The 23,786-nt window shown below is 45.3% G+C and overlaps 1 protein-coding gene across 6 annotated transcripts in view; it reads right to left on the bottom strand.

Moving 5' to 3' along the window:
- KMT2E (lysine methyltransferase 2E (inactive)) overlaps positions 1–23,786 on the bottom strand; it is a 144,975-nt gene that overhangs the window by 82,351 nt on the left and 38,838 nt on the right. For all 6 annotated transcript variants that reach the window (XR_012897805.1, XM_075909724.1, XM_014580821.3 and 3 more), the window contains 2 exons: positions 14,495–14,609; positions 10,717–10,946 (listed from right to left, as the gene is read on the bottom strand). Coding sequence is in view for 5 of the 6 variants with exons in the window: in XM_075909724.1 (XP_075765839.1) it covers positions 10,717–10,946; positions 14,495–14,609 (345 nt within the window). In the remaining variant the exon portion in view is untranslated. The remainder of the gene's footprint in view (positions 1–10,716; positions 10,947–14,494; positions 14,610–23,786) is intronic.

The raw sequence follows: 23,786 nt of genomic DNA, 5'->3' as shown, positions 1-23,786 counted from the left end.
GCCTGCCAAAAGGAGGATGGGGAAAGCAACTGACCAGGGCCCAGTGACTCAAAAGGGACTGGAGCTCCTGGCTACCACTGCTGCTACTGCAGCAGGGATAGTAGCTGGAGCCCCAGGCCCTTTAGAACACCACCAGAGCACTACTTGGCGCAGCACTGAAGATTGTGGGAGGGCTGCATGGCACGCTCACGGCCACGGCCCCGGCCCTAGCCCCACCCCTTCTGGGATTGCAAAACTGGGGCCCACCACCTTGTACAGGGGCCCGTGAAGGCTCTTGGCACCCCTAGCACTAGCTCTTTTGTTGACAATAAATGGAGTGGGAAAAAAGTCTCTCAGAGGTGGAATAAACATCTGCATGATCTCAAAGAACCAGTTACATTAAATGACCATTTCTTCTTCAAAAGGATGCAGCCATGTATTCCCATTTAGGTAACTCATAAGCAGTACCCACTCCAGGAAGCAAGGCTTAGAATCTACCTAAATATGGATTGCAGGACTGCCCTACCAAAACTTGCATCTGCCTTTAAAGATGCAGTAAAAACATAATGGTTCGTAAATATATAGATGACCATGTAGCAACCTTGAAAATGTCCAGTATTGTGATGTCACAAAGAAACACTAATGGAATTGCTTTACCTATCATAGAATGAGCTGCTGAGGGGACATAACTGAAGCTATTTCAGATATATTCAATACAGGATTTTTTTAATTCATTAAGAGACAGTCTGTGAAAGGATCATTTGACACTTCATACAATCTGCATATGATACAAGTAGGCAAAGCATGAAATGGTTTAGTCCTGTCCAGGCAAAAGGTTAGACCATCATCTGTCATCTAATGTATGGAGACACTGTTCCTCCAGAGATTAAAGTGGTTTAAGAGAGAATACAAGTACACCACTTGGATCCAATGAAACTGAGAAGACACTTCACAATCACCTCACAATTTATTATCTCAAGTCATTGCCCTTAGAGACTGTGTATGAGGTGGCCCGACCATCAGAGCCTGCAACTCACAAAGTCTTGTTCTGGACATTATTGCTACCAGGAATGCAGTTTCCAGCCACAAAAATGAAAACAGACAAGATGTCATGGTCTTGAATGGCGGTCCCACTAAAGACATTAGGATCACATTAAGTTCAAAGAGAAGAACCAGTTCTCAGACAAAGGATGGAGACTAAAGTAGCCCTTTTAAGAAATTTTCGACCACGTTACTGGAGAAAAATCAATCTTCTCTGTATAGGAGAATGAAACAATATCACTGCCAGACACACTTTCAATGAATTAAGAGAGGGTTACTTACCCAATAGTAGCTGACATTCTTCAAGATGAGTGTCCCTGTGGGTGCTCCACATTAGGCGACTACAAAGCAATTTTCCTTTAGGGAGGTAGGGACTTCAAATCTGGCAGAAAAGCGGTGGAAAGAGCCGCCTTAGCCAGTTTCAGGTTGGAAAAAAAGAGTTCCCACGTAAGTGCGTAGTGCTTTGCAAATGTGTGGTTAGAGGATCATGTGGAAACTGTGCGGATGTCTCTTATGGGTACTTTACAGAGGAAGGCTATCTAAGTAGTCAGGGCTCTGGTTGAGTGTGCCCTTATGCTCTGTGGAGGCTGCACGTTTGACTGTGCATCAAACTTTGCTGCACAATCTGAGATCCAATGGGAGAGTCTCTGTGATAAGACAGCCCGGCCTTATTGCGATTTGCTATTGAAACAAATAGTATGGAGGACGCTCGGAATGATCTTGTTCACTGCAGGTAAAAAGATAGAACTGCGCAGATTAAGAGTATGCATTTTCATCTTGAAAAGAGTTGGCGTGTGGTTTGGGGAAGAAGGTGGGAAGGTACATTGTTTGGCTGATGGTGACGAATGAGTGTACTTTGGGGAGGAATTTGGGATGGATACGTAACATGACCTTGTCTTTAAAAAAGGTCATGTATGGGGGATCCGCCATTAGGACTGCAATCTCTCCTAGCTGTCTAACTGAGGTAATAGTTACGAGGAAAAACAGTTTTCATGGCCAACTTTTTTCAGTCAAGTAGTAATGGAAGTAGAACCCCTAAACTGTGCGGGGACTGGTTCAATCGCCCTTATGTGTAAGAGGTGCTCTACTTCTTGTTGAAGAAGGATCCCTGATGATAGTCCCTGAAAAGAGCCAGAGAAGGGAGGGATGCAAATAGGGTATGGACACAAAGGGAATAAGGTAGCATTTTCCAATTCTCTGCAAGAGCCATCTGTCAGAAGTTATACGTTGCCAGTTGTTGAAGAAGGGCAACTATCGATACTGGAAGAGATTTGCTTGTGTCGATGGCATTGGAATAGGTGAGAGGCTCTCCACATCCTTGATCTGATGATCAAGTTTGCTTGTTGGGACTGCTGTGACTGTTGGGAATTGGTAGAGGAAGGGCATCGTCATTGGTTTTTGCCTCTGCCTTTGTTCTGTTGCTGCTAGTCTTGTCTACTGTAGTGCTGTGGATATGGGGGATATCGAGGTCTCAGATAGGGCTGATACCTATATTGCCTTCTTATAGGTACTTGGTTGTGGATCCCCAAAGACCAAAGCATCACTCTGGAATCTTTCATGGAATGGAGAATTTTGTTGATGTATGCTGAAAACAACTAGCCATCAAAAGACAGATTTTCTACTATAGATTGAATCTCCCTGAGGAATGGAGTGGAGCTAAACCATGATGCCCTCCTCATTACTACAACTGTTGCTGTAGTACATGCAGCCGTGTCATCAGCGTCTAAGATGGCCTATAATGCTGATTTTGCAATTGTGTTATTTCTGTAATCATATTTACTCAATAAAACTCAATAATTCAAAACGCGAAATTATAAAGTAGAAGGCAAATATATCTCGTGCCGGAACACATAGAGCCTTTTGCTGTCACGGTCCAATGGAGTAGACCAGTATTATTGCTGCTTGGATTTTAGTTGTGCAGCTTCCACCACAAGGGAATTTGGTGCTGGGTGAGAAAAAGAAATTCAGAACCCTTGGGTGGAACATAATATTTCTTACCGGTTCTCTTAGCCATCAAAGAGACTGATGCTGGAGTTTGCCAAACCTTCTTTGCTGGTTGCATTATTGTTGGATTAATTGGCAATGGTATTTATGATGGTGGTACTGAGTGCAGTCTGTTTGTTAGCTTGTGCTGATTTTCCACAGCCTCATGGAGTGGAATGTTTAATTCCACAGCTACATGTTTTAAAAGGCCATGGAAATGTGCAGCGTCGTCTGAAATCATTGAAGCTGGGGCCAGAGACCTCCCTCCGATATAGGAAAGTTATTTGGGTCAGAAGGAGGTAGTGCCTCCTATGTGAGTGGATCCCCTTCTTGCATTTTGTTTGGAGGGGGAATATTGCACTCTTTGTCATTTCTGGCTATGCTGGTGTTTGTGAAAATATTGCCAGTTATACCAGTATTGGAAGTAGGGGTACAGCTCAGGTGGAGATACACAAAGATTGCCATAATTTGAAGGCATATTCCCAATCTGGAAGAGTAAATACTCTGAGCTGTGTAAGGAGAATTCTCTGGTGGAAAAAAAACCCATAGAGAAGTCGTCATCAGATTCTGATGAATTTTTTTTCCCTGAGAGAGTGATTTCTGTGATATGAACATAGTAGAGCACGCTCAGCTTGTAAAAATGGTGAGTTAAAAGTAGATAAGACTAATAAGTTTCTATGTTGAGTTTAATGCCCAATAGTTGCTGCTGATGCCGTAGTGGGAAGCACCAAGGCTGAGGCACTGAATCATGCCTCAGTGCCTAGGGCAATTGTGCCACATGAAGTGCCTCTGTGGTGACAGCTAAGGCGCCTGTTAACGTGATTGATGCTGCGCTCTCATGCTGCATCAGAAAGACTATCATTGCAGGATAGTGCTGCAGCTAATGAGGCAGGCAACTTGAAGCCTGTGACTTTAGAGCATGATTTAGCACTTGCGCGCGCTGTTCATCTCTGATGGGGGCTCCAAAGACGCCAGTGGCGTCAGAAGTGCTGCTGCGTGGTGCCGGCACTGCTCTCAGCACCGGCCATGAGAGTGACGGCTGATTTGGTGCTGTAGTCCCTTGAGGTGCTGAGGAAGGTCGGGGTTGTTGTTTTTTTGACAGGCTTTCTGGATCCCCGCTGCTTAAATTCCAGGGCTGCTGACCTGGACTAGAGGCTGGTCTAAACGAGTTTTCCAATAAAAATAACTGAAGCCACAGGTCTCTGTCTTTCTGTGCCCATGATTCTAGCTTTGCACAATGAGGGCATTTCTGAGCGTTATGCTGCTCTTTGAGGCAGCAGACGTATTGTGGGAGACCATCCGATACCAGGATAGGCTCTATACATGAGGTGCAGCGCTTAAATCCCGGTGAGCCAGGCATAGCTGTAGAAACAGTCAGAGACTGCAGGAAGGGACTAACTGGGAGAAAAAGAATAACAACGCTTATACTAATCTAGATTTTTTTTTAATTGTGTAATTGACTAATTAAGTATTTAAACTAATTAACTACTATGATGAATTTTACTGGTTTTAAGAAGTACAGTCATCTAGATAGGAAGAAGGTAGGGAGCACTGCTGAGTCCATCTGTAGCCAGAGGCAGTAGAGAAGGAACTGAAAAGTGGGAGGAAGGGCTCGCGCATGTGTGATGCCTGCAGCCTAATTGCTGCAAAATTTCTGCTCTGAGGCAGTGCACCGACCTAATGTGGAGCACCCACGGGGACATCTCACGCAAAGAAGCACAAGCTGTGACAGCTGAAAGCATAGCAGGTTCCCCAAGATGTCCTGGATAGAAGCCCATCGGTTGAATTCCATGGGCCAACAACATAAAAAACAGCTTCCATTTTGCTGATTAGGCCATTCTGATAGCATTCTAATTTTGAATAGTAACTTCTAGACCAGAGCCAGCAACATTTTCAAACCAACGGGCCAAACTATATTAAAATTCAGAACAAGTGGTCTACAGGGAACCATATAAGAATGCAGGAATCAGAGCAGGGGTTTGTGTGTGTGTGTGTGAGGCTTAGGACAGAGGGTGGGGAGCACTGGAGTTGGGGGAGGGGGCCCTCAGGGAAAGGGTTTGGATATGCAGACAGGCTCAAGGTAATGGGTGGTGGCTACAGGAGTCAGGATAGGATTTGAGGGGCTAGGGCAGGGGTGCAGGAGTAAGGGCATTGGCTGAGAGACTCATGGCAGGGGATGGAAGTGCAGCAGTGACAGCAGGGGGACTAGGAAGTATGGGGAGGCTGTTGGAAGGAGATGGGGGTGCAGGGGGTTGGGTATGTGGTGGGGATTAGTGCAGAGGGGGTTTAGTAAACAGGACAGCATCTCATGGAGGTGGGAAGGCTGCCAGGCCATGCTTCATGGCCCCCTAATTCGTCCTGGGGGCAAAGGCTACCAAACTGCAATTTGAGGATCCCCCCCCAGCATACCATGGGATGGGTGGAGGCCACAGTTTACAGCCGCCCCAGCATGACCTCCCCCCTCACGTGCTCCGGGGAAGGGCTGAAGCTGGGGCCAAGGGTGCATGGCTGGCAGCTGCCCCATGTGCCAGGCAGCTATGGTACATGGGGCAGCCACCTGCCATATGGCTCAGCTGGGCCACATGGTGACTGCTGGAGCTGGAGCCTGGGCTGCAGTATAGCTGCTCCAGGGACCAGGGTCAGAACGTACTCAGGCCCCGGCCCCTGGAGCAGCCACACCTCAGCTTGGCTTCAGCTCCAGCAGCTGCCTGCCATGCAACCCACCCTGGAAGCAGCCGGGCAGCCACCATATAGCTCTGGCCCCGCACTCTCCCATCAACTGCAGCATCTTACCTTCCACAGGCAAGGAATGGACATGCTGCTGTGGGAGGAGGTGGGCAGGATTAGGCACGCACCTTACAGACCTGCCAGCAGCTCCTTGAAGAGACATATTTGGTTCCCCCGCGAGCCATATTTGGCTTGCAAGGTATTGGTTGCCAACTCCTGTTCTAGACAGGCAACAAACACTGCTCTTCTAGCCATGAAGTAGCCACACCATAAGATGCAGACATGGGATGCAGTAGGTGACAGTAATTTTGTTGAATTGGCTGAATTGGAGCATAAGGGGCATGGTAGATTGAATTGACAGAACAACAACAACAACAATCACAGAACCAGCACCACCTCTGCTACACTGGAAAATGAGAATGGGCTTGGCATAATCTGCCTTCATTTTGAGAATAACCTTTGAAGATTATTGGGATTGGGGAAAATTGTACATGAAAGCCAAGTACCAAATAACATACAAAGGGTTGGATAAGAGCCCAAGCTAAGGTCCCCTTGAGACCAGAACAGGTGTCATTTCCTGTGGCTCTTCATAGCAAACAAATTGATCATCAGAATGCCCCCAGATGCAAAGATGACTTGGGGGACTTGTCTTCAGGCTACTCATGACACAGCAAAAAATTCCTACTGAGGTGATCTGCAAGATGACTCTGGAAACCTGGCAAGTGGTAGCTATTAAGGATGTTAAATACTGATTAATTTACTACTCATCTAGTCGATAAGCACTTCCATATTCCTCCTTTGAAATGTACAAGAGCCCCAATGGGGGCTCTTGTGCATTTCTAAGTTGGAACTCCGCGTGCAGCCCAGGCCAGCAGGAAGTCCCACTGACTCTTGGCTCCACGCGAGCACTTCCACTTTTAAATGCACAAAAGTCCCCAGGCTCTTGTGCATTTCAAAGCGGAAGTCCAGTATCAGCAGAACTTCCCACTGGCCCCAGGCTGCTGCGATATGCCAGCTTTGAAATGTACAAGAGTCCCCAGCAGGGGTTCCTGTGCATTTTAGAGCAGAAGAGCCTACATGGGGTCTGGGGTCAGAGTCTCTGGCTGACCCCGGGCTCCATGCAGCGCTGCCTATTCTTATTCATGTAATACATTGTAGTGGTATTATCAGTAAATATGTGAACTACTGATACAGTACAGAAAAGCAAGACATGAACTGTTGATGGCCCGAAGAGCCACCATGTTGATATGCAGGGAGGACTCCTGCTCTGATCACAAACCTTGCCAGGTGCACTTCACAAGCCATTAGGGAAGCATCGGTGACAGCAGATCTAGATAGCAAAGGCTAGATGAAAGGAACACCCTGGCAAATGTTACCTGGACAATGACCACCACTTCAAGGAGTCTATGAACAACTGAGGAACACAGATCAATCTTTTCAGGGGGTGAAGAGTTGGACAGTAAATAAGCCTAAGCCACATCTGGAGGGGGTGAAGGCAAAATATTGCGAACTGGATCACCTCTGTGCAAGTGGACATGTGGCCCCCCGGCACATCGAAACTGTATAGGAAGGCTGAGATTGCAGACCAACTGAGGCAAAAACTTATATCACCTGAAAACACTCCATCAGCAGAAATACTCTTGAACTCATTGAATCTATTTGGACCCAATAAACTTGATTTTCTGAGTGGGAGCCACAAGATGACTTTCCAGTGTTTAAAATGAGATCCAGATAGTTACGCAAATACAGGCAGTCCCTGAGTTACATGGATCTGACTTATGTCAGATCCCTACTTACGAATGGGGCTTTTCTCGCCGCGGAGGACGTGGGCGGCGGGACAGCCCAGACACGCTGGGGTCCCGCCGCCCGCGTCCTCCACGGCGAGAAAAGCTGCTCCGCGTCTCCCTGATCTGCTGGGGGGGAGCCCACCAGCAGACCAAGGAGACGCGGAGCAAAGCCGCGGAGGACGCGGGCGGGTAGAGCAGCCGCGGAGGACACCTGGGGTAGAGCAGCTGGGGTGCTGCTGGGTTGGTCCTGCCGCGCCAAGGGTCGGCGCTACCAGACCAACCCAGCAGCACTCCAGCTGTTCTGCCACAGGCGTGTCAGATTCAGCCACTGCTGGTCAGTTTCAACAGTGGCTGAATCTGGACGCCTGGGACAGAGCAGCTGGGGCGCTGCAGGATTGGTCCCCGCAGCGCCGCACCTCGGCGCTGCGGGGACCAACCTGGCAGCACCCCAGCTGCTCTACCCCAAGTGTCCCCAGGTCAGCTGCTGCTGAAACTGATCAGCAGCTGATTCCAAGAAGCCCGGGGCAAAGCAGCTCTGCCTCGGGCTTCCTGTAGTCAGCCGTTGGTCAGTTTCAGCAGCGGCTGAATCGGGGACACCTGGGGTACAATATGTACCAGTTCCGACTTACATACAAATTCAACTTAAGAACAAACCTACAGTCCCTATCTTGTACGTAACCTGGGGACTGCCTGTATAGTGTAGATCTGAGAATGGGCAGGTTCAGAGAACAAGCCCTATCAATAACCAGACATCCAGTCATGGATTTTTTATTTCCTGAGCTATGCCCCCATGACAACATGCTCGGAGTCTGACCAGTGAATGATCTGCAAATGGAACATCACTCCTTGATGTAGTCTTCATCTAAGCAGAAAAAGTACCACATGTTGGGATAACTAATAGTCAAGTAACCTCATGAATTATTACTTGTTAGTCAACTATTCTATAGTACCTGGAGGCACGGACGGCAGCCAGGGCGCTCCAGCCTCAAGCCTGAAGAGCCTCCTGTCACTCCATGCTACTACCTCTGTATCAGGGGCAGCAGCACAAGTTGCCAGGTGGGTGCTGGCCCCCAAGGGGAGCCTGTTTAAAAACCAGCTCCCCTTGCAGATCGGCTGTCTGTCGCCCTGTAGGGCGTGGGGTGTCAGCAGCCCCCTCGGGGGGGGGGGAGGGGGGGGTCTGAGCTGCCAGACCCAGCGCAAACTGGAACTGAGCCGCCGGGCTGCATGCCTGCCAGGCTCCTAATACTCTTTAAATACAGAGCTGCAGCTGAGTAGGTCCCAGACCCGTCGCAAGCCAGGATTGAGCTGGGCTGAGCTTGCTAAAAAATTTACTGTTGGGGGGAGGGGGAAATGCGTGTAGTCTATAGCATTAACCAATAAGCTTTTGCATATCAGTTAATCGACTACACTATTACATCCCTAATGGGAATCGCACCCTCCTTCCCCTGCACGTGACAAACCATATTTAAAACCCGGTGAGGGCATCACTAGGGAAATACTTAAACTAAGCTAGCATTGTACTAAGGGTACTAAATTATATACAACTAGAAAAGCTACTAAAATAGAGGGATTCTGATATGAAAACCACACAGAGCTTTTACTCTAGCCATGGGTGGTAAGAGGGAACTGACGAGGGTCTAGGCATCACCATCTCACATAGCCATATAGTATGGCCACAAAGTACAAGCACTGCCCCCCTATGAACACTGACAGGCAAAATCCTCCAGCTCCTTTGTGCTGGGCTTCGTTAGAGAAAAGAAACTGCCCCCCCCAGTAAAAAAGTTTGGCCAGGCCGCTCTTGCTATAGTGGGCTGCAGTACTGCTTGGGAGAAACCGTCCGTACCCTTTCTGCATACCATTGCCTTTAGAAAAAGGGAATGTGTGAAAAGGGGAAAATAGCCTCAAACTCTCCCACCCATCACCTTGGCGAGGCTTACCTGGTCGCATGAAACCTGCACAGTTTCGGCCCAATCCCTGGGACACAGACCCCCCACTTGGTGACCATTGGGCCATATATGGTAATATGCAAGCGTGGGAAAGCAATGTGCAGATTTGGGGATAAATACCCATCGCACAGTTTGCTCTAGGAGGTCTTCGCAACACACGTACCACCGTGCGTGTGCCTTCTCGTATACTTCAAAGCGCTGTCGGCTTGATCAACCGACCAGCCACCTCCCCCGACTCTCAGGCATAACCAAGGCCTTCGCAACTAAACCGATATCTGTGAAATGTTCCGTGTGCTGTGTAAGTTGGTATGTACGATTTGATTTTTTTCTTGTTGTATAAGCTTAGTGTTGTAGTTGTTTTGGGTAGTACAGAGAGTTTGTAGTTATCACTGTTTTTTAATTAGTGTAGCTGGATGTTTTTAGACTAGAGACTATTCCCCTTGCCATTCCCATCCTTATCTCTCTGACACATTTAACTAGAAATCGTAGAATAAATATAATAAATACTGTAAATTCATTATTGACACGGTCTATTAAAAATCTTAGAATAAATACTATAAATTCACCACTGTCATAAATAAATATTTTTTATTTGATAAAACTGTTCACCTGGTTCTGTCCTTCCCCACTTGGGTATGCATCATCGGACCTGTGATTCTCGCGACAGGCTTGAATATCAAAGGGGAATACATGGTTGCATCTACTCAAAAAAGCAGCGTATTTCCAAAATCATTTGCTATATGGCTTGTGCTGTCCCTAAAGCAACACACAAATTGACTTTTGAATGACTGCCCTACCCCATTCCAGACCCACTACCTGACTAATTTTACATCCAACTAGTCTCTCTGAATTTCCATCCCAATAGTTCTTTCTTGATTCTCACTGCTCCCTCAGCCATATTTATTCTCTAGAAAATGCTCCTTCTTCTGCACTTGAAAAATATAAGTGTTATTATTCGAACCACAAACAGGTGCCTCTTTACACCAAAACTAAGTGAAAGTTACAGTAGAAAATATTTTTTCTACTGCATTTAAATATTTTTTAGTAAATTCATTAGTCCATCTCAACAGGGGTTAATAGGAATGTCCTCATAACATTTAAAAAAAACCTCACTCTTAACATTTCCTTATCAAGTTTTCCGCATAATATTAATTGCTGATAGAATGTTTAATTTTACCAAACTAAATACTGTACAGTAACTAGTGTGCTAATATTTTACATATTACCATCTAAAGTTATATAAAATATTTTACCTGCATTTGTCACAACAGATCATGTATCCATCATCATGGGTAAAACCGCAAATGCACCTGGTAATATCAGTTCCATAACTTCCATCCTCTGATGTGCTGATGGTAGTAGCACTAGAAGTTTCATCAAAATTCGGAGTGGTAAATATTCCTACTTCGTTCTTGCTGATAATAACGGATGGAGGAGGAGATGCTGGAGGTGTTGGAGGAGGACGAGCACCATAGTTATGGTCCTAGATGATTTTTTGAAAAATCCACAGTTGTCGTGACATGGATCTGCACAGTAACCCTTATCCATTTTTCAAACTCCTCAGATTTCCACACCTGCTTTTATTTCAAAGTCAGGTTTCTAAATTCACAGTCAGAATGAAAACATTCAAAACGCAGAAGCCCAAAATGATGCTCCTAAATTCACATTTAAACACCTCCATAATACCCTGCACGCTTTAAAAATGATGTGTTTCCAGGAGCTTACATTAAACTTTTAAACTAAGACCATAAACCAGCATGAAAAATAACCATGTCCATTTATGTACCAATATCAGTATCAAATCATTCTATAACAATGGTCACCAACCAATAGAGTGTGATCTACTGGCAGATCTTTGAGCCTTTGATACGTGATCCTGATGGGTTTGGCTAGCACTTCAGCTGTCCCTCCCCCTACTATTGTGTCTCTCCAATCTTCTTCACTGGAGCTGCCCTTGGGAGCCTCCTGCTTGCTATGCAGAGTTGGAGAGGCAGAGGAGGAGGGCACTGATGTCAGGATGTCTCATTATCCCCACCCTGTAGACCATCTTCACAGAGTGGGGAACATGACAGGTCTTGAAATGGAGGGAGCTTGCTAGCAGCTGCTCTTATGTCTAAACATGCTGGCTGTGTCTACACTGGCATGAATTTCCGGAACTGCTTAAAACGGAATACTATTCCGTTTTCAGTTTTTCCGGAAAAGGAGCGTCTACATTGGCAGGCTGCTTTTCCGGAAAAGCCCTTTTTCCAGAAAAGCATCTGTGGCCAATGTAGACGCGCTTTTCCGGAAAAGAGCCCCGATCGCCATTTTCGCGATCGGGGCTTTTTTCCGGAAAAGACTACTGGGCTGTCTACACTGGCTCTTTTCCGGAACAGTGTTCCGGAACAAGGACTTATGCCCGAGCGGGAGCAGAATAGTTTTTCCGGAATAGCGGCTGATTTTGTACAGTAGAGCATCGTTGCTTTTCCAGAAATTCAAGGGCCAGTGTAGACAGCTCACAGCTTATTCCCGAAAAGCGGCTGATTTTCCGGAATAAGTGGCCCAGTGTAGACACAGCCGCTCAGTATACTTAAAGTGCCAATGCACATCTAGTCACTTACACACACACACACACACACACACACACACACACACACACACACACACACACACACACACACACACAGTGTGTGAGTGTGAGTGACTGACTCTCACACTTTGGCTTTCACATTCACCTCCTGATCCAACACATACTTTGCGGTTGGTGGTGTGCTTCTCTTACTTGCTTCAAAGTGTGTGGTTTTAGATTTTTCACTGTGTGCATTTCAGAATGTTTACCTCTCTCTTATGCTTAAATTTAATTCTTTGAATTAAATAGTGAACTCTAAAATGGCTAATCTGTCATGCTGCAGTAATTATCCCTATTATAATTTTTTATAAAGATACCTGGGGTTTTGGTTTCTACTGGTGGTGTAAACCATTATGTTACTTCAATATTGGTGTACATAACAAAAAAGTTATTTCCTCTAATTTTTGCCATCCATCCAGTGGTCGGAGTTGGGATGTAAATATCCATTTAAAAAGTTAACTGATGAATAGCGGAGGGCTGGTGCAGAGCAGCTGGGGTCCAAGCAAGGCGCTCCCCATGGTCAGAGTCCTGCCAGCCAGCTTGACACCAGCAGGGGGTTCCTCCAACCAGGCCCTTAGTGGACACAGGGCTGGTCGCTCCAGTTAACCAGTTCCTGGGAAAATATGCCAGTAAAACTAACACTTACCACGTAACCAGATTGGCCATTAAAAGTCTGGAAGCACAGTGGGGCTAAGGGGATTTCCACATGCTGCTCCTGCCTGAAGGTGTAATCCCCACAGCTCCACTGGCCCAGAGCAGAGAACCACAGCTAATGAGAGACATTGGGGGGTAGCATGCAGAACTGTCTGCCTCTGTTTCCTCCACACCACAAGAGCTGCTGTTGGACATGCCGGCCACATTTTGGAGTGGGGTAGAGCCAGGGCGGGGATAAGCTTGCCTTAGACCCACTACACCACCGCCTAGGAACCATCTGAAGTAAGTGGTGCCCAGCTGGAGCCTGCATCTCTATCCCAGCCCTCAACCCCCTCCTGCAACCACACTCCCTCCCAGGGCCTGTACCCAGAATCCCCTCCTGTACCCCAACCCTATGCCTCAGGCTCAGCCTGGAGTCCCTCCCCACACTCCAACCCAGGCCTGGGCAAAATCCAGCCTGTCAAGCCACCGGGTCAGGCTGGCGGATGCTGCAGGGAGCCCCAGGCAGGCTCCCTGTTTGCCTCGCCCCACCTGTACATCGCTCAGAAATGCAGCCGTGGAGCTGTTTTTCTTTAAAAACTGGAAGTAGGGAGGAGGGGGAGGACTTTAGGAGCTGCTCCCGTCCCCAGCACAATCCCATTGGCCAGTTTGTAGCCAACTGGAGCTGCCTGTTTCAATAACAGGCAGTCACCAGAGCACATGGCTGCAGCCTGTGTGGGGGCGGGGTAGGCAGAGAGGTTGATTCAGAAATGGCACTGGTTGGTAAGTCTCTGGGCAGAGCCTACCTTTGTTACTCTAGTGACTCCCTTCCCATACTCTCTGCCCCCCACTCCTGGACCCTACTCCACATACCCAAATCTTCTGCCCCTCTCCTGTACCTATATCCCTTCCCAGATCCGGCACTCCAATCCCCTGCCCCAAATCATAGTCCCCTCCTGCCCTAGCTCACAGGCTAAATCTCTGCATCCCCTCCTGTACCTCAATTCCCTGCCCTAGGTCAGAATCCAACCCCTGGCACCACTGTCCAGTGCTCCAGGTCACAACTGCCTCCTTACCCCAAGCTCCCTTCTGCACCCAACTTCCATCCCAGACCCCACACCTCCACTATTAATATCCTGAAAGAGTGAGGCCCTTAACCACTTTTCAAATTCTGAGTGGCCTCCCATCAAAAATTATTGCCCACCTCTGCTCCAACTACTTGGCCCAAGACCAGAGCCCACACTGCTCTGCACCCAAACCTCCTGCTCCAGCATAGTGAAAGTGAATGAGGATGGGGGAAGGAAGGTGGACTGAGTGAGCAAGACAGATTCTTAGAGAAGGGGTAGGGAAGGAGGTAGGGCAGGTGTATTTGGGTTTGAGGTAGGATCCTGGATTGCATTTAAAGTCAGAAAGTTATCTTGTGCTTTAAAAAGTTGGAGACCACTGTTCTAGAAGCACTAGTTGCAAACACTAGATTTTACTACTACTACTACTACAACATCAGCATTGCTCTAGATACATCTACTCATGTTTATTCAATAGAAAAGAACCATGTTTATTCAATAGAAAAGAACAAAACTGGAATAGCAAGTTAAGATTCAGAGCATCATAAAACAATAAAAGAGCATTTAACAGAACTCTACAAACAATGCATCTTTTTGTATATCTGGCTTTTAAAAGTGACTCCCCTTCCTCCTGCCCACATACAATATGGAATTTTAAATGTGCCTCAAAATTATCTGATTAAAAATGTTAAAACCTCACAGAAATACTCAAAGTTTTAAACTTACCGCATAAGGCAAACCAATATAACTGTGAGAATGATGAGAACTGCTGGTATATAATTGGTGCGGATAACTGTTCGATTTTTCAACTACCACAGGGCTAGCTTCTACAGATTCTGGTCTGAAAAGAAAGATATACATTATGTACAATATTTCATATTTATGTGCTTTTACTCATATTTTTCCATTTTATGAATGCTAAATATTTAGATTTCAGTCCTGTTAAAAAGTTAACTATAACCATTTTCATAAGGCATGGTCCCAAAGAAAGCATAAAATACATGGCACCAAGAATGAAGCTCAGCTCAAATGGATCTTTTGAGATATGTTCTTGTTATAGGCATTAGCCCCAAATAAATTCTGACCCAGTTCACATAAAGCAGCAGCATATTAGCATTATTAAGATTGACAGAAGCAACAAAAGACAGTACATATAATGCTATAGAAGTCTATCAGTATATTTGTATCACTACCCACAATGGGACAACAGTGACATCTAGCGGTAACATCAGTGCAGTGTCAGTAAACTTCTACAGAGACAGTTCTGTTGTGTCAATCAGGCTGTAAAACAAATTTTTGGTTGGCAAGCAAAGAAATGCACAGAGTTAATAAAAAATTAAGGCTCTCATATTCAAAACAAAATTGGAAGAAATGCCAAGAGGTGAAACTACTGGAAAAAAATACTGCAAAAAAGGTAGAAAGAGGGAAAAGTGTGAAAATAGAAACGTGACAAGGAAAAGAAACAAGATATTTTATTGCTTTTAAACATTTTCTTTAATTGGAACTCACAAATGAAACCTCCATGTGACAGAAAATCACTGCTAGGACCAGCCATGGCAAGATGCCAAAGCATAACCAACAAATAGCAATGTTAGTCTCCTACTATTCTCTAAGACGTTCAGAAAACCTTTTCTTATTCCCAACAATTAAAATAAAAAATGAACTCTAATATATTGATCATCCAAAAGGAGTTTAATAATAAAAATGTTTTAACAATTTAACAAAAATATGGATTTAGAGCACTTAGTTTTTTTGAGAGAGGGGTTAAACAAAACTTTCATATTGTGCATATTTTCTCTATTTTAATTTATCATTGCAAATTATTAACAGAAAATAATGTATACACATACACTTTTTTTGCCGTGTCATTAGAAGTTCTACAAAGTTAGCTTTGTTAGAGGGACACTGACTATTTAAATCATACTTCTGTATTATTTTAACTTTTTTTTAAAACAAAATAAAGTCATCTCTCATCTTTATGTTTTTGCTAAAAAATATACTCTAGTAATAATTTTAGGGACATTCTATAGCCTGTGTAATACAGGCCAGGCTAGATGATCAATCACAGTAGTCCCTTCTTATCTTAGTGTATATAACTGTATTAATTTATCTACTTTGTGCATTTGAGAGTACACTGCTCTCTATGTATAGATATTCAGTAAATCAGTTTTCCTTTATGCAAGTAGGTTTTCTGTAGACAGGTAACAGAATGACAAAAACAATAGAATTTGATTATACAGCCACTAGGGATGTTAGATAGCGATTAACTGAATAGATGTGTAACTGCACAATGTTATTGGCAGCTAGTGCACTCCCAGCCCCACTCCTGGGGAGTCCCCTACCACCTTATGCTACTGCCTCTGTATCAAAAATCAGCTCCTTGCGTAGACCAGCTGCCTTCCACCCTGCTCAGAGGCAACAGTGCTGGGGAGGCAGAGCGGGGAGGGAGGGAGGGAGGAATGTGGAGACAGGCGGTACCATGGAGCCAGTGCTGGGGGGAACTGGCTTTTAAGCCTGCACCCCCAGCATCAGCTTCCACCCCCACTTGCTGCCTTTGATACAGAAGCGGGGCAGGGGGGAGGGAGAAATGCATGTAGTTGATAAGATTAACTGATAAGCCTGAGCTTATCAGTTAATCGTATAGTTGGCTACATGTCGACGTTCTTATTTAAAAAACAAAGAAAATAAAGAAATCCAAAGGTTATTGTTACCCGTTTTAATATTAGTAACCCAGGTTCTGGCTGTAACTATTCCTATGGATTTAAGTTGGATAACACAGATTTAACATTCATTATGCATACTAGGGGGCTACGCCCTATGCACGCTATGCTTGCCAAGCCTCCTCTGTCCACCACAGCCAGATTGTGATCTCTCCTGCGCCCTGTGCTGCAGCAGGAACGGGGCCACTACCAGCCTTTTCTGTGGTCAGATGGGGGCTGGACAACAAGGCCTGCCCAAGGATCGGGGCTGGGGACAGGTCGGTCTGGCCAGATAACTTTTTTGGATTGAAGGCCACTGACCCACAGAAAAATCAGTTGGGGACCATACAAGTGAAAAGGGAAAAAATGTCCCTCCAAAAAAAACCCAAACCTCAGAGATGTGGCCCCCAATTGAAACACCTCACTTCCCTGGTGCTCCAGTCCTATGGGGAAGGGAGAAGGACTGAGTTTCAAGGCCTCAGGCCAGATTAACTCTTCCGGGGTTTCAGGGTTAGTGGATTTTGTGGGCCCCCTAGGCTCCGGAGTGGGGCCAAAAATGAGGAGTGTATGGGACAGGGCTGCCAGTAAGTGGGATAAGGATAGAAGTGCAGGAGGGACTGAGGGTGTGAAGTCTGAGTATGATGTAGGGTGCAGGAGCAGGCTGAGGTCAGGGTGTCTGGCCGGGGGGGAGCAGGAGCAGGCTAGGGATAGGGAGCAGGTAGGTGAGGGAGTTGGGGGTGCGGGGTCTCAGCAGGGCAGTGAGGGAGGGAGCTGGGGGTCCAGGGCAGAAGAAGGGTGGGGGTAAGTGTGTGGCCAAGAGGGAGAGGACAGGGGCAGGAAGTCTGTCCAGGGGAATGGGGACAGGAGCAGGCTGGGGGCAGGGTGCCTGGCGGGGAGGGTGAGGGGAGTTGTGCGCTGGGAGGGGGGAGTGAGAGGGAGCTGGGGGGGCGAGGCAGGGTCTGGGCATGAAGGGGTAGGGGGCACTTAATTGTCTTCAGGCCCCTGGCAGGTATCAGGCTCAGCCTCCCAGTGCTCCCATTAGCCAGATTCTAGCCAACAGGAGTGCAGGGAAAGGCTCCAGACAGCGGGCTGGGAAGTGCTTCTTCCCCGCTCAGGGCTCTCTCCCTCCCCTGCCCCGCGGCAGGAAGCTGGCGCTAGTGCTCCAACCGTGGGAGAGGAATAAGACATCTTCCCTATGAGAGAAGCTCAGAGTTTTCTCCTTCCCACTCTCCTCACTTCCTCCGCAGTGGGATGAACCCAGTCACTGGCTCCTGCCCCAACTCCACCACCTCGGGCTGTAGCTCCAGCTCAGGGCTCTGCAACAGCTACGCCTAGAAGCAGTTGCCCAGGCTGCGAGCTACCTCCAGCAGGCCCGCACCATCTCACGCTCAGTGCTGTAGTGCGACAGGGTGGAGAGGGTCTTGAGCACCTGGCTCATGAAGCTGCTGAGCAAGTGGGCTGATCCTAAACTTCCCTGCCTGGCCCCAGAACAGCTGCTTGCTGAAGGAGTGCTTCTCCTTGGTGCTGCTGGGGCTGCTTATCCTGGATGGGGTGCTCTGGTCTCTCCCCATGACAGGGGGAAGGGAGAAAGGAAGCTGCACAGCTGAGGGGTGGCAGGATGAAAAAAACTTTTCCTGTGGGTTGCAGAGTGAGATGCTGACATCACTCTGTCATCCCACAAGAAAAGTTTTTATAAATATATAGAGAGATAAATGACTGGAGGATAAGGGATTAAGTTTCGCTTGGGACAGAAAAAGAGTGTGATACATAGTAGGGAGTGGATGCTATATGCAAAGTCAAGAATCACATCAAAGAAGTAAGGAGTTGGTTAATTTCTTGAAGGGTTGGTTAATTTTTTTAAAAAAAATACTGGATTTCAAAAGGCAGTATTATTGTGGGTATCTTTCAAAAACCTTGAGGAAAGAGGTCAATAGAATGTATAATTTGGCATTCCTCATTTATGTTCTTGATATCAAAGGCATTCTTACTCCAAAAAGATTTGTGTTTAAGGCACCATATTTTGAAATCTTCTGAATAGGCCCCATTCTGGAGCTTCACAGCACCATACAGCTTTAATGTCTTGGTGGTTCTGTAACTTGAAAATAAACCTACCCCTGTATTTATAAACAATGAAATCACCTTATTTTTACTGGTTACTTCCTTAATACTTAGGGACATTCAAACTTCACAACTAAAACTTGTTGTAATATCTATACACATATACGCAGCATGAAACAATGACATTTTTTTCAAGGAGAGTTAGTTTCAGCCTCATCTGTCTCTCATAAGCAATCTCCCAATGGAGATATGATCCTAGCTCAACTGGAAAGGAGAGCTAGAGAAAGCAAATGGTCTCTTGGGGAAGGCCTTGGAGCAAGGGAAAAAGATACAAGGGAAAAGGCTTGCAGAAGACAGGGTTTGTGTATCAAACCCTATGTTGAACTAATTTATTGTGTAAGCTAAGTAAACCATACCCTGAGGGAAGGACTTGAAAGGGGCTTCCTGGACTGTGGAAAACAGACCTGTAAACTACACAGACAACAAAAACAAAAAACAAAGAACTCCAACAAATTAACACTCAGTATTATACCTTAAATCACAGTTTAATTATTTGAGTGCAATTCTGACAAATAATTCTTCGCAATCATGTACACAAGTCCCACTAGATGAGTTCATGTACATATAATTGGTCTATCAGGTGACAGAATACTAAGTGGTTAGAAAGAGTTAAACATTCTGAAGCGTTCAGTCATCAATCATCCAATCAGTTAAAGGATCTTCTATAAACAGAAAACAGTACTAGATTTTCTCTGCTACACTAAAATAAATAAATAAATAAATAAATACATTCGTTCACATTTAAGAGTCTCAGTTCTGGTTTGGGTCAGATAACTTGCATACCTAGAACTAAGTTACCTGAGATGGGAGCTCAACACTTTTTTTAAAAAAAATTGTGGATGTCAAAACTCTGTAATACTAAGATTTGAAAGGAGCCTAAAGTAATTAGGATCTCAACTCTAAGTCTCCTTTCAAAGTCCCAGCCTAAAGCTTTTAAGGCCATTTGTAGCCTTATAAACTCAAAAACAGCAGTATTTCTTTATTAAAATTATTTGAAAATCAATTGTTTCTAAAGTGCCTCACTAGCTTTGCAAGGTTTTTTTTTTCTTTTTAAACAAAAAAGTTTTTTTTAATCCTATGTACAGTAATTCTTTGAAGTACAATTAGTTGGCTAAAATTCAACCCAGATAAGAAAATATACGGTATAACAGGTATGTATACCAATGTATTGTGTTTCATACAAAATGTACTGCAAGACTTCAAAGAATATAAGACAGCTGGTATCTGATGGGGAAAAAAAGAGACTATATTGCCTGATCTTAGGCACTGTTTACTGATTTATAACTTAGACTGACATAGTTTTTGCAAAACAGAACTATGTAGCACTTTAAAGACTAACAAGATGGTTTATTAGATGATGAGTTTTCGTGGGCCAGACCCACTTCCTCAGATCAATATGTGGAAGAAAATCGGCACAACCATATATAACAAAGTGATACAATCAAAAAAATGAATGCAGGTGAAATTGACAAATCAAATTTTAGAACAGAGTGGGGGTCAGGAGGAAAGGTTAGTGTCTGTGAGGTAATGACATCGGGTGAGAAGAGAAATTTCTGTGAGGTAATGACATCAGGGGTGGTAACTGGGGAAGCTTTGTAATGGGTGAGATAATTAGAGTCTTTGTTTAAACCCATACATAAAGTGACAAATTTAAGCATGAATGACAATTCTGAAGCTTCTCGTTGAAGTCTGGAGTGCAAGTCTCTTTGAAGCAATATGAATGTTTTAAGGTCATTGAGGGAATGGTCAGTCTGGCTGAAATGGCAAGCAACAGCTTTCTCTCTGTGAGAGAGTATTATGTCTGTTTTGTGTGCATTGATTTTTTTGGCGAAGTGTCTGAGATGTTTGTCCAATGTACATAGCAGATGGACACTTTAGACACATGATGGCATAAATTACATTTCTAGATGAACAGGAATATGTGTTCTTGATCTTGTAACTGGCATGGTTAGGTCCAATAATGGTGTCAACAGAGTAAATATGTGGACAAAGCTGGCACCGGAGTTTGTTGCAATGGAAAGTTCCAGGATTGGTATTAGTGTGATATGTCCTGTGGTTGTTGGTAAGAATCATCCTGAGGTTAGGTGGTTGTCTATAGCAGACTATGGGTCTGTCTCCCAGAGCCTCTCGGAGTATAGTATCCTATTCCAGTATAGGTTGCAGTTTATTGATAATGCGTTGAACGGGTTTACGTTGGGGGCTATAGGTGATGACAAGTGGTGTTCTATTGTTGGTTTTCCTGGGTCTTCATCTGGCTCTGTCAATTTGTTTTTTTATTTCTTCAGGTGGGTAACTGAGGTTTAAAAATGCTTGGTAGAGATCCTGAAGTTTCTGGTCTCTGTCAATGGGATTAGAGCAGATGCGATTGTATCTAAGGGCTTGGCAATAGATGATGGATCGTATGGTGTGTCCTGGATGGGAACTGGAGGCATGTAGGTAACTGTAGGAGTCAGTGGGTTTTCAGTGGAGAGTGGTGTCTAATTTACCATTGCTGATTTGTACTGTGGTGTCCAGGAAATGGATCTCTCGTGTAGAATGGTCCGGGCTGAGATTGATGGTGAGGTGCAGCTTGTTAAAGTCTCTGTGAAATTTATCCAGTGTTTCTTGGTCATGGGTCCAGACCATAAAGATGTCATCGATGTAGCATAAGTAGAGAAGGAGTAAAAGGGAACAGGATCTGAGGAAACATTCTAAGTCAGCCATAAAGAGGTTAGCGTACTGTGGACCATGTGGGTACCCATGGCTGTGCCGCTGATCTGGACGTATAAGTTGTCCCCAAATTGGAAATAATTGTGGGTGAGAACAAAGTTACACAGGTCTGCTACCAGATTGGCAGTGGTATCCTCTGGGATAGTGTTTCTAATTGCTTGTAATCTGCCTTCATGTGGGATGTTGGTGTAGAGAGCTTCTACATCCATGGTAGCAAGAATGGCGTTATCAGGGAGGTTATCGATGTTTTGTAATTTTCTCAGGAAATCAGTAGTATCTCGGAGATAGCTGGGAGTGTTGGTTGCGTAGGGTTTGAGAAGAGAGTCTACATAGCTGGATAATACAGTAGTGAGTGTGCCGATACCTGAGATGATGGGGCGTCCGGGGTGTCCAGGTTTATGGATTTTGGGAAGCAGATAGAACAATCCTGGTCAGGGTTCAGAAGGTGTGTCTGTGTGGATTTGGTCCCGAATAGAGGCAGGGAGTTTTTTTAAGGAGACAGCGTAGTTTCTTTTGGTATTCTGAAGTAGGATCAGAGGAGAGAGGTTTGTAAAATGTGGTGTTGGAGAGTTGTCTAGTTGCCTCCTGGTCATAGTAGGATTTATTCATATTTTGATTTGTCAATTTCACACACGTTCTTTTTTTGATTGTATCACTTTGGTATATATGGTTGTGTCGATTTTCTTCCACATATTGATCTGAGGAAGTGGGTCTGGCCCACGAAAGCTCATCACCTAATAAACCATCTTGTTAGTCTTTAAAGTACTACATAGTTCTGTCTTTTGTTTCAGCTAGACCAGACTAACACATCTGCATCTCTATCACTGTAGTTTTTGCAAGGTAGGACTACTATGTTTTCTTCATGACTTGCACCTGAAAAAACAGATCTCCACAGTAGTTAAGAGTGGGTTTAAAAATAAGTCATCTAAAGTCTTCATAAAATTCCCTTTTCTTCTAGATGTAGAATTTGCTACAGTGACCCACATATCGTTATCATTAAGCTAAACTTCAATAAAGCCTTTTTTGGGGGAAGGAAGGGGAGAAAAGAGTAAACACTGAAAGCCATCAAAATGGAACATGGCAGCTGACCACAAGCTGAAACTCTCTTAAACAGGCCTCACTGGTCTGATATGACCATGAATGTTTCAGGATGAGTCCCCATGGAAGGCTAGCGCCCAGGAACCCTGCAGAATGTCAGGGCAGCAGGAGCCCCACACGTGATGGCAGGGCTGCAGCAGTGGGAGCCTGGCACAAAAGCTGCGGGGCTGCCCGGAGCAACAGCAGGAGCCAGGCTCAGTAGCAGCAACCCAGCGAAAAGAGGCAGCAAGGCTGCTGGGTGCTGGAGCAGCAGCCCAGTGCACACACAGGCAACGAAGCTCCCTGGTGCAGCAGTGGGAACCCAGCGAGCAGAGGCAGCGGGGCTCTCTGCTAGGGCAGCAGGGGCTAAACAGGAAGTTGGGCCAGCAAGAGGGGGAAGCCAGCTGGAAGGACAATGGTCGGGCCAGAGCTGGGGGGGGGGAAGGGGAGGGGAGGAGGGTTGACAGCTAAGGGAGGAGGGGAGGGCAGAAATGACCACCCTTAGTCCAGCAAAATTCGTTATCCAGGACTGGTCATGTCCCGAGCATACTGGACCAGGAAGGTCCAACCTGTAGTTACAAACATTAGTGACTTCTTATTTGCCAACAAGAGCATTTCAGGCCCTTAGTAAGGTCACTCTATTGAGGGCAATGTCTATTGCTCTCTGTCCATTCACAGCAAGAAAAATTAAGCTAGAATCTGATTATCCAAATATCCTTTTCCACTAACGGTGCACATTTTAAAAATTCTCTTCTCCTGAATACTCGTTAGTCCATCTAGTGTACTTCATATCAAACTGAAAACTGTGTTTATATGATATACAGCTTCTTCACGACTTACAAACTGGTTACGGACCAGTTGTTCGTAAGTTGGAACCCATAGAGTTACATGCGACTGCGCTGTTTGTTTACGACAGCTTTGGTTGTAACTGCGAACGGTCATAAGTCGACCGTTTGCAACTCGGGGACCAGCTGTATGTCTATTCCACTCTGGATATTAAAGCATGTTGTCTTCTATTTGCAAAACGTTGTGTCAGATTTTTAGAGGCACATGGAGGAACTAGATTACCTGTAACACAGATAATTCCTTCTGTTATATACATATTCCTCCTGTAGTATGGCCTAATGAGGCAGTACCTTAATAGTGCTTAACTGCTTTGAATTACAAGATGACAGCTGAGTATGAAATAAACTGCATGTGATTCTCTATTTAAAAGAAGACACCTTATTAATTATATTCAACTTTATGCATCCTGTTCTTGCAACTTACTACAATATTGTTCTTTTTACAGGCCTCAGCCAATGTTCCCTCTAGTTTTTTTCAGCCATGTGCAGACTTTTCCCATCTATGTGCAGAATAAACTGTATGTGCATTGAAGCATCTGTGAATGGGCACCACCAGTAGAAATAAAAACC

This window comes from Pelodiscus sinensis, chromosome 1 (genome assembly GCF_049634645.1).
Source record: "Pelodiscus sinensis isolate JC-2024 chromosome 1, ASM4963464v1, whole genome shotgun sequence".
NCBI lineage: Eukaryota > Metazoa > Chordata > Testudines > Trionychidae > Pelodiscus > Pelodiscus sinensis.
Note: the sequence above shows the minus strand (reverse complement) of the source record. Positions and strands in the feature narration are given on the sequence as shown.